This window comes from Anarrhichthys ocellatus, unplaced genomic scaffold, assembly GCF_004355925.1.
Source record: "Anarrhichthys ocellatus isolate YVR2014 unplaced genomic scaffold, GSC_Weel_1.0 scaffold16, whole genome shotgun sequence".
Classification (NCBI taxonomy): domain Eukaryota; kingdom Metazoa; phylum Chordata; class Actinopteri; order Perciformes; family Anarhichadidae; genus Anarrhichthys; species Anarrhichthys ocellatus.
In genome coordinates this window covers 5,513,635-5,525,073 of record NW_022280046.1, presented here as the reverse complement: position 1 = coordinate 5,525,073, position 11,439 = coordinate 5,513,635, and the positions used below count along the sequence as shown (strand labels likewise).

The 11,439-nt window shown below is 43.3% G+C and overlaps 2 protein-coding genes across 2 annotated transcripts in view; one reads left to right on the top strand and one right to left on the bottom strand.

Moving 5' to 3' along the window:
• ssna1 (Sjogren syndrome nuclear autoantigen 1) overlaps positions 1-901 on the top strand; it is a 2,165-nt gene extending 1,264 nt beyond the window's left edge. Inside the window, exon 3 of the mRNA XM_031855646.1 lies at positions 664-901. Coding sequence (XP_031711506.1) covers positions 664-756 — 93 coding nt within the window. The 3' untranslated portion in view covers positions 757-901. The remainder of the gene's footprint in view (positions 1-663) is intronic.
• Positions 902-988: 87 nt separating this feature from the next.
• Positions 989-11,439, bottom strand: part of tprn (taperin) — a 23,280-nt gene continuing 12,829 nt past the window's right edge. Inside the window, exons 2-4 of the mRNA XM_031855622.1 lie at positions 6,545-6,734; positions 4,655-4,779; positions 989-4,221 (exon numbers count right to left, since the gene is read on the bottom strand). Of these exons, the coding sequence (XP_031711482.1) occupies positions 4,159-4,221; positions 4,655-4,779; positions 6,545-6,734 (378 nt within the window). The 3' untranslated portion in view covers positions 989-4,158. The remainder of the gene's footprint in view (positions 4,222-4,654; positions 4,780-6,544; positions 6,735-11,439) is intronic.

The window sequence follows — 11,439 nt, the reverse complement described above, 5'->3', positions numbered from 1 at the left end:
GTGTGTGTGTGTGTGTGTGTGTGTGTGTGTGTGTGTGTGTGTGTGTGTGTGTGTGTGTGTGTGTGTGTGTGTGTGTGTGTGTGTGCGCGCGCATGCGCGTGTGTGTGTGGACTGTCTAAATTATTGTTATTGTTGAGACTGATACATGTCACTGATACATGTTCATTGTGGGCCATGCAACCTTTTTGGACAATTTTAGAATCTCTTATTAAAGACATGATGTTGGGAACTCTGAGCAGCTGAGATGAGCTTCTTTAAAAAAATCATCTTCTGGCATTATGGAGAAAATAATCAGATGAATCATTCATGAAAATAGTTGTTACTTGCGTTCCAACACTCACAAATTCATATTCAATCTGCACATTTCACCATGTTTATGGTCAACAGCCTAATGAACTGACCCTGCTGTCTTTTGGCTCAGCATTATTTGTTTTTGGTGACGCACCGTGATGATGTCACACGGGCACTTCCCACTAACTGATGCAGAACTCCCTGAGCACTCCCACTAATCACGACAAACAGACGCTCTGAAGCTGCTCTTATTAAAGAACAACAAGACAGTCAGCAGCCCTTTTTAAATTGCCTTTACAGTGTATACAGTCATGTTTTTGCTTCTACTTTAAGGATCTGCAGTATATTTAATTAGATTTTTTCCCCCTATAGATCTTGGAGAGTTCCCAGTCTCTACTGAGCGTCCTGAAGCAGGAGGCAGGAAACCTCAGTAAAGCCACAGAGCCCCGGAGGAAGGACCACTGATGGCAATGAACTCTCGTTCTGACCACAACAGCAACACTTGACTCTGCACTTTTAACAGTTTATACTCCACTCCGGACCAATTGTAATATGTTTGACTGATTTATTGTAAGTTACTGAAACTAATAAATGTTTCTTATCACTCCCAGGATTCTTCCTTTTTTGACATATTTGTAGAACAAACACTGGGTTGTGTCTAAGACAACCCGGATGGACACACGACACGTACACAGTATTTACATTTGTTCAAGTCTTCTATTTATTGAGCCTTCATTTGTACAAGTATGACATCACTTCGTTTTTGTTTTATTTGCCCAAGTCATTGACGATAACTTTACAGTAAGCACATCTGCTGCGATGTAGATTTACAGACAGGGGGAGGGGGGGTAAAAGGAACAAGATGGAGCTTCCACCAGTGTACAACACAAACCGCTCGCTTTGCAACGGTGAGAGGCCGCGCGTACACTTCAGAAGTCAAGTCGAGTGTCCCACTACCGGCCACCAGAAACGGTCTCGCTGCTGTCTTTTCAGACTGTCGCACACAAAGACAGAGAGCTTAAGATTCCCACAAAGAGTAGACGTCCTGCTTTGGTCATCGAAGGTCAAAGTCAACTTAAAGACTCGTACCAGTGTGTTTGGGGGACTTTGAGCTTCTTAATCACAAATCACATGTACTTCACGTTGTTCCCGACTGGGTTTTTCCCGCCGTTTCAAGCAGCCATTGGTTTCCATTCATTTCCTCGTGGTATGAAAATGTATCGGTCAACTGTGTTGAGTTGTGTGATCCATCACCATGAATCCCGCCTGCATTGAATATTGTCAGGTGCATTAGTTACTGTTACATTATGATAATGTAGGTTGATGTAGATTCATTTAAAAAGGCTGCTCTGCACTTCACAGGGCTGGATATTGAACATCAATAGTTTTTGGTACCGACTTAAATGCGTCTGTAGTGGAGTGTAGTTCTTTCTCTGAAAGGTTTTATCGGAGAAAGGTTTCAAGAAAAGGATCACTTTGTATAGAAATGGTACCCAGCCTATTCTGATGCAACAGTAAAGGAACCTGATGTTCTCTTGTGATGACTATTACAAGACAAGCAAGAGGCTTCTGGTGAATTTTCATAACATGAAATTGGGTGGAAACCAACGGACACCTGGAATGGGTAAAAAAAATAAAATACATTCAAATTTCTTAACCACAGTAGCACGGTTTGCAAAATAGGTAGCGGTAAAGTATATGTGACTTGTACTAAATGGGCTCAAACATGCAAAACCACTGGTGTGGTGCTTGAAAGAGACATCTCAGCTCAACTGGTTAATAACCACGGCTCAGCAGAAGGAAGTTTCGGGGGAACTTGAGGACAAAGATGAAGCCCTGGACCTGTGTGGGAAACGACACTCAGGCTTCGGTTTGTGGTCACAGCGACAAGGCTGACGATCATAAGACTTTTGATGCAAGGCTGTGGCAAACAGTACAAAAAACAAAACGTGGCATTCATCGGCAGTGCGTTCATCATGTACAGCTGCAGAGTTCTGTCCCACAATGCCATTCATTCATTTAGATTTAAAACAAAACCCTTCAACTGGTCTTGCTGTTTTAAGTGCACGTGTCCTCTTGTCGCCCGCTCTGTTCCTTCACAAAGATAAAAGCAAGACGGTGCGAAGACATTTAACATCCAAGACTCCGGACGACATAAAAGACAAACACCTCATCCCCCAACAGCAGAATCCAACCGTGAGGACTCGGCACATTTCATGTTGATTGGAGAAATGAAAGAAAGGACAGAAGTACTTCTGAGAAACTGTACAACAATACTGGCTGAAGGGCGGGTAGAGAATGAACGTGAGGCCGTTACAGCAACACTTTTAATCACTTGGCATCATGAGTTTAAAAACAACAAAGAAAAATCATCTGGAAACTTGGTGCATTCTTGTATATATATAAAAAAAAAAAAATTCTTAATTAAAAAAAAAAATCATTACATATTCTCTCAACACACACACAGTCTTGCATTCGCTCTGACAAACGTGCCACATTGAGAACGATCATAACCGCTGATGCGTTCATTACTTCGATGGACCGGCTGCTTTTTTTCTTCGTGGAATGTCAAAGTACATGAGGTCTGACTGGAAAAACAATAACAAAACGTCCTTCCGCACCAGCAACTTTGTCTTTACAAAATTGTTTTTTTTTTGTACACGAGCAGGTCTCAGACATGCAAACTTCAACTTTAAGCAGGAATAAATACACGAGAAGCCAGAAAAATAACAAAAAAGGTGTCAGAAGGTCTAACAGCTTTTGATAGAGGATACACAGAACCATTCTACAGTGCGATGGTTTCCTTTTGTCACCAGCGATACGGACGTACAGACGGCATTGGCGAAGGTCACTTTTTTTCCAAGCGTGTAATCAGAAATTGCCGAACGACAGAAATCTTCCCTTGGCTGCATATTCTCCCCCCCCCCCCCCCTCGCCACAAAAAGAGGGGGAGTGTGTGTTGAAGTTTGCTTGCTGTTGAGGCTCTTCACACTGAACTTCCAGCAGCTTCGTTACAGCAGAAGTTTGCCAGAAAACATACAAAAATAACACAAAAAAGGCTTTACAGTAAAAGAGAACCGACCGAGCTGATGGCTCAAATCAAAACATGCAGGTACAAAAAAAAGACAAAAAATGAACTACATTTGTGGCACCCTTTCACCATTTGAGTGTGCCGGCGATCTACACAAGCAGACGCGTCCTCCACGTCCTACTGACATGTTTCCATGCTAACACTGAACTCTGTCACCGTGGCGTTTCCTACACGTGGACACTGGCGGCTTCCTGTCCTTTGTGAGGAGTTTGGTCACTCGCTTTTTTAAGCTCCTTCGCTTGTCAACGTCTCTCCAACAAACCCGAAGCAAGGAGACTAGGAAGCAGGGAATCAGGGGGAAGGGGGGGACGGTGAAGCCAGTAAACGTCTTCCAGAGTCTGGAGGGGACGGCGGACGTCTCAATGGATTTTCTGACAATCCACTTGATCCTGTCCTGTGTTTTAGTTTAGCGAGGATGAGGAAGGGAGGCCGACAGATCAACTGTCCGAGGATCGTTGGGGAAAACACAGTCCAGCTGCTTTTGGATGTGTCGCTTCAGGTCAGGAAGAGGGTGGGAATCGAAACAGCTCCTCTGCTCCCATATGCGGTCGATAACGTGGCGTGTGGCGGTTCCGTGGCAGGAGATTAGCGAAAAAACAACAAAAAAGGAACAAAAAACACTACGTTTCCTGTCTGATCAGGAAGATGTGCTTAGAGGCGGCTGGAGTGTCGAGCTGGAGGCAGTCCAGGCCCAGGAGTGGCGGACCCCGCCGGGCTCCGGCTGCAGGCTGGTCCCACAGGTGTGGTGCTACTGTACAGCTGATCGGTCCGATGGATCAGAAGTAAAGGGCGGGCTCGCTGCTGTAGTCAGACAGGGACGAGCTGTCTGCCGGTGTGAGCTGAGGAGAAAAGACGAAGTTTAAATGTTGGAAATTCAACTTGAAAGCTAGTGTCATTATATAGCAGACCTCTTTTCGCTAGTTTCCACACACAAGGTGCTTGAAAGTATTTATCAATTACATTTCAGACTTTTAAAGACTTTTTTCCTGATAGTTGATAGAAATCAAGACTAAAACTATCAAAAAAAAATGATTACAAAATGAAACCATATTCTGATAGTCTGCCAGAGCACACTGCACCACAAAAACTACACAACTAAGACCTGAGTTTAAGACATAAAACCGCACACTGAAAGGCACAATCCATAATTAATAATCCATCCATAATATAAGGAGAAAGTGTTGCCCCACCGCCCAAAACATAAAACACGAGATGGGACTCTAAAACAGAGACGGTGTAAACAGTTTGATGAGTGGAGGAGTTCTCTCTCACCATAACCTCCTCGCTCATCTGCGTCTGTTGGGAAGTGGCGTCCTCCTGGTAAACACTCTCCTCATGTTTGTGCTCCTGCCAGGCGCTGAAGTCCACCGAGTGCTTGGGAATGTAGCTGGAAAGGTCTGCGGACAATAAAACATCATGCGTCACTAAAAATGTAAAGAACCTTTTTGTGTTGTTGCTACAAACCTTCATTCATTTCAATCCTAAACCCGGTACACTGATGCGTTTGTACCGTTCCCTTTTGTGTCGACGACACATTATTCTGTCATTTATGAGATACTATTTTTTATTTTATAAAGGTATAAGTAGGAAGTTAGCTGATGAAGTCAAAGTGGAAAATGTGAGAGATTGCACTGATTCCCCAGATTTCAGCTGATCAGAAAGAAGCCTGAGAACCAGAACACATAGTACAGAAATATTTACTTCAACAAATCTCACAAGTGCCTTCACAATGAAAAAATGCCTCCTAATAATATTGAAAATATATAGTATATAAAGTGGGTTTCAGTGAATATAGACCTTAAGCCTGCTGGCATTAGGCAAGTACAAACACAATTAGCACTAAGTTCTGCCCTGAAGCAGGTCACCTACTGGAAAGGTCCTCTTCAATATTCATTTCATGGTGAGAAGTACCAAAGAATGAGGGACTGCTACAAACACATTTAGTTAAATGTGATCCACAATGTGTCCACTAGAGGTCTCTGTCATCATGCGTAACGCTGTCTGTCGCACTTCTACCATCCGCATGAGGGTAGTAATGTTGTAATAATGAAGCAAGGACCTGATCAGACAACTTTGTAGTTTTGAGATGACATAGAAAGAAAATAGGCAAAGTCTTTGTCATATACGATATTCTATATTTTACAGCCAAATCCATATCATTCAACAGGACATAACACAGGCCCTTCGTATTTAGTCCAAGGCCATGCGATGTGCATCAGCTTGAAGAGGGAAAAACAGCAGTTTTATGTGCATTTAAACACAAAGTGGGGAAAAGACACTGGAGCTGAACTCTGTGTCCACATGAAGATTGAAATACCACAGAACTAGGCTCCAGAAGCCCTTGTGACTCAGCCTCAGCTTAAGTTATATGTCAACAGCTTTACAAAGCAGGTGTTTAAGGATAGGCTGCTGTATGTAAACTGAAAGAAATAACATAATAAAGTAAAACACTGTCCCTGTTCCCGTCTTCCAAGATCTTGCTCACGTATCGGACATTGAACAGTAGGAGTGGTGTCATCGGCACCAAAAATAACTTTTTACTGCTTCACTAGTCTTTTTATTTGGTCATCAATGGCCCATCATGAGAATGCAAAGTGTAAATAATACTTCGTCATAACATTGCACCTTGAACTCATAGATACGCAGAGGATTGTGAGAAAGGGATGGTGACTTATGTACTGCAAAATGCAACCGGATGGTATTTCTGGCATACTGCATTTGACATATCATGTATTGAGAAATACTAAATATTTTTCTGGCATACTAAATAGTATAATAGTATACATATTATGTCAACAAAGTTAGATTTTCATGTATAACGACAAGAAATGTTGACCTAATGGTTGACAGCTAGATTCAGAGGGTCACCAGCCAAAATATAACACATGATTCACCCTCTGGGGACCATGACTGTCAGCAGTGACAGTAAAGAGACACTAGGCCATTCCATTTCAAGGCACCTTGTTGTAGACTTGAGTGATGGACAAGTAGAAATTTAGATTTTTGTGTAAAAATAAAGGTCAGAGGGCCAAGGAAATCTTTAGGGATCATCCTTTGGGGCCCATGAATAATCTGCAGGAAATATCTAACCCACATGTTCACCACAAAAAACATAGAAGTTGACCGCGTTCCTCCACTTCGTCACATTTCATGTCGTCTCACCGTTGCTGTTGTTCGAGTGGGTGAGCGAGCCGGTGAAACTGGGTCGAGGGATGTGAATGCGTCCCACCATGCTCGGCTGTTCGTCCGCTGCCTTCTCGTCCTCGTCCTCGTCCCCGCTGTCCCACGCGCTGCTCTCTGAGGGATACTCATATGTACTCTGGAGGCTCGACTCATTGAAGGAGATCTTGAGCTGCAAAAGACACAGACAGAGACAGAAAAATGAGAATAAGTGCTGTGATTTGGCAATATTTTCCCCTTTTTTTCCATTTGTGTTGTATGGTGGCACTGATTTCCACTGCCTCCATATTTTATTTTCACTTTACTGACAACACGATAAAGAAAATAGCACCAGTCACCAGCCAAACTGGATTTGGGCCGGTGCCTGTTACTGTGTTTTTTATGTTGCTTGCTGGAAAATAAGAAAAGGAGACGATAAGAACATTTCTACTGTTTTCACAAGATTAATTTTCCCCAGAAGGCCACTGTTCACACCTCAGCCACTTTAGTCAGTTTACACGGGGCCGGCTCAAGCTTTTCTTTTTGGGGCTCCACAAGCAAGATTTGCTAGCATTTCCCAGGGCTTTCAACCACTTCTCATGGTCGTCACCAGCAGCTGGCATGTGCTCAGTTGTACAGTCAGTATAACTATATGTACATACCCATATACAAGCACGTTTTCATTTCTAAATCGATTCGATTTCGACCCTCAAAGTCAAAAGCAGGATAAAAATGTCCGAAGAGTAAAAAAAAAAAGAAAAACACTTCAAAGGCAGCAAAGCGTAGCTGACCTCAAAACCCTCCTGCTTACCTGAAGTCACCGCGTGGCAAAACTTTGAGTAATATCAACAACCAACTGAAAACAGAAAAACTGCATAAGAAGTCTGCAGCGACCAATGGACCTAAAGCGTTATTTTATTAACTCCACAAATGTGCCCCTCCAGTAAATCCCCAAAATGCCCTCTCAGCTCCATGTTTTGGTATTTGGGGGCACTATAATAAAAACAGAGAATCCATCCTAAAATGGTTCAATGACGCATCATTCTTTATTACAGAAGAACAAACTTTACAGGCGTTAGAAAGCTTCACATTTCAAAGCAAGTTTTTAAATCAAGACTGACATCCCTCCTCTCGGCATTTTACGAGCACAGTAAACATTAACGACTTATTACTTCCTTATTGCTCTATCAACCTTCTATATTGAACACCATCACGTGACTCAGCCCTTTGCTCACACTGCAGCAATGCCAGTTTAGCGCAACACCGACATACTACCTCATAACTTATTCAGCAGAGCCTTTAATTGGGATTCTTGGAGAACCAGCTGCAGTTTGTTTAGCGTGTGCACTGTACTTTACGCGTCCTTTTGAGCGGGACAGGTGGCAGCCTCGCAGGAGCCCGGGGCCCGTGATTGATGGTCTCGGAGCGTTCGCTGCAGGACATGTCTGCTTTGGCAAATGCTTCAGTGGTCCGCGAACACGGAGCCGTGGGGTGAGACGGGCCCTCGCACTTTGCTGCACTGTGTAATCCAACATGAATGGCAACTCTGCCGTCGGAGGCTTGGGCGGTTTTAAGCTGTCAGCGAGCGCACGGACTGGCATGTATCCTCCAAGGAGACGCCTCGTCCCTTCAGAGGAAGAGCGGGACGGGTTACTGCTACAATTACATTTCCATATGGTTTGAGTTACTGTACTGTGCATTCAGAGGGAATTCAATTCAGTTTTGACATTTTGAGCAATCAACATTTGTCAGATTTTAGAAAAAGTGATGATTACTCTCTATCTATAATAGGTGTTTTCCTCCGTTTTGATTGTTTTTTTGTCAACTTTACTGATGCACCTAACTCTGCAAGGTTTTTATTATCACCCCAGAGCAGTCATGGAGGCGTGACGGCCGATTCGCACATACATATAACAGCATGTTTGTCCACGTCTGCTGACTGCTCTTAACGCGTTGTACCTGGCTCCATCTACTCTGCAGGCCCTGATCTAAATCTGCCCTAATCTCCGTCACAAGGCCATGAGCCAGCAACGCCACCTCCGACTCAAGACCAGTCAGGGTCCACACTCGAGGAGCGTGTGTGTCATAAAGACGTGGAAGCATGGCAGCGCACGTTTTCTTACTCAATAATGTGGCAATTCTATTATAATATAATAATAATATTATATAATTATAATATATAGCCCATTTCACATTCTGAATGTGTCCCATTTTATTTCCAGTTGCCGTGTATGTGAATGACATCAGCTGACAGGAAGTCAACATGGACTACTATGAACGAGGGTCTTTAGGTTCAGCACACAGGTATAGATTACAGACAAGCGTATACAGACTCTACATCAGGGTCTTGAGGTTCAGGCCGATGGATTAAAACAAGAGTCTTTAGATGGTGGAGAGTCTACAGATTCCAGACGAGGGCCAGTAGATTCAGGACTAGGGTACTTAGGTTCAGGACTATGCATTAAGAACAAGGGTCCACACACGACTGATTGGGGATCTAGGGAGAGTCTATATATTCATTACAAGGATCTTTTCTTTTCATACATATTTAATAAGCATTATTGGAGGGATCCAAGATATTTCACTGCCAACAACGACTGCTTCTCTGTAATTGTTGTGCACGTGACAATAAATAAGTTGAAACTTGAGGAGGCAGCGTGGAGTAGAGCGAGGGTTCAGAGGACAGCCTGTGAACCCTGCCAACTAAACAATGGAGCTCTTACAACCGCAACCTTTCAACCAATTACTCACTTATGTCACCTAATGAGAAGTACTTTCATGTGGAGTGTGTGATTTCTGGGGTTTTGACCCACAACGTTCAGCTACATCAGTTGTTTTACATTTTTGACTCAAGGTTTCATGGTAAGGTATTATAAAAAAAAGAATATCATCAACATCTTCTGCTAGTTGGAAGAATGAAGCGAAGACAAATGTGATGGTTTTAGACACCCTGACAGATCTCACTTTTCACTCACTGGATTGTCAACAAAACAACAGCATCTCTTCCTCCTCGACTACGTTCCTACATTAGTATTCAGCCACAATAACAGTACAATCCACAAAACAAATCAAATGCTGTGTATAAATATATATTGACACTATGTTCCCATCTTTAAACAGGGCCCTCAGTCCCAGGCGTCCCCTATTTTTAGCACCAAAACCTCGTTGTTTTTTCGGGTTCCTGTGCTCACTCTTACACCATGAAAAGCCTTTGCTTGCTAATCTGGCATCCTGTCTTAGAGGAAGTCTCAGGATGCCAAAAGCGAGTCCATCAATAAATCAGGCTAGCCGCTGGGCTCGCTTCCTCTTTCACTGTCTGGTCTTTCTTTTCTCGTCTGGTCTAGCGGCACTCTCCTCGCATGAGACTTCACTGCGATGCCTCGGTCCGTGTCCTCTCTCTGACTTTACGTTTCAGCTGCTTTAGCAGCAGCATTGATCCAACTTAGAGGTGAAGAAAGAGGAGCATTAAAAAAATGGGGTGGGGGGGGGGGGGGGGCAACAGAACTGTGATCGTTATACAACCCAGCCTGCTGCTGCTCATGGCTGAGCTTCAGCTGTGGGTCTTTTTCATCTCAGTGATAAAAGCCTGCATCATGGAGGCAGAAGTGATTTGTCTTCTGTCCTCAGGCTGTGGGACGGGGCCAATAGGGGCCCGACTCGGCCCTGCTGTCCTCCTTATTCACCGCAGGGAGCTCAGACGGGACGCTGTGGCATTAACAGGCCACCAACAACTGACTCATTATTCTGGTTTTGTTTTATACCATCAAAGACTGACTGTGAAGCTCAGGGTGTGTGTGTGTGCGAGGCTGTTGCTTTGTGTTAGCTAGCGTTAATATAACTTTAACAGTACTAAGAGAATCTTGTTCAGGAGGTGACCTTAACCTATAGAAACACACTATGTTTTGTAGACAATGCATTGCTATAGCAAGCTATTATTAGGTTCTTATTATTATTTAAGCAGGTAATTTAATGTAGCAAGTCGTCCAATATGAACAGTATTTAAAATAGGCTCTTGCAAGTATGACTATGGGTTTAGGCAGTTTACACAGACAGCACCTTCATATACAACATATCATCATTGCAATATTTGTATGTATGGGTTATTTGTGTGAAGTAAAGAAAATCCCGTGTCTGTGATAAGTTAAGAGAGTTTTGGAAGAAAACGTATGGCCTCCAGATCTTAAGCTTGACCTTAAATCAAAGCATGATATTGTTTGAGTTCATATTACTTTTCAAATGTAATGTCTACATTGTATTGTGTATAAAACAGGAGTTAAAAGTCAGGGAGAAATGAAGGAAATGGGAGGGAGGATTTCAAAATAACACTAAAGAGAAAAAAAAGAAATCTTTGCAACACAATCAAACTGTTCAGGAAGCTAGTAGAATCATTTTGTTTTTTTTTTAGCTTGTGCTGAAAAAATAAAACAAGAGGGGGCTTTGAAGCTGAATACAAAATGAAACGGACTTGTTAGGACTGCGGTTGTCTGCAGAGTCTGGAGCAGCTGGTGCATCAGCAGCAGCAGCAGCAGCCTCAACACCACCAGACCAAGACGTCAGATGAGGGAAGACGCCGAGCTGAGCAAATCATATTTACCTCACAGGTTCCTTTCCCCCCAAAATCTCATCACCTCTATTTAGTTGTTGTTTGCATGTTTTGTACGAGGCACAAAGGGGGCTGTGGGGAAGGACAGACAAAGGAAGAAGTGAGTGAGAGAGGAAGAAGAGAGATTATGTCTTCATGAATGTGTCGCGGCCAATGGGCCAGATGGGAGCAGTGCCAGGAATGTTTTCCAGGCCACGCTGCATGGCGTGTCCTCGTTTGGCGAAAATTGGTTCCTACTGAATGAATGAACACACACACACACACACACACACACACACACACACACACACACACA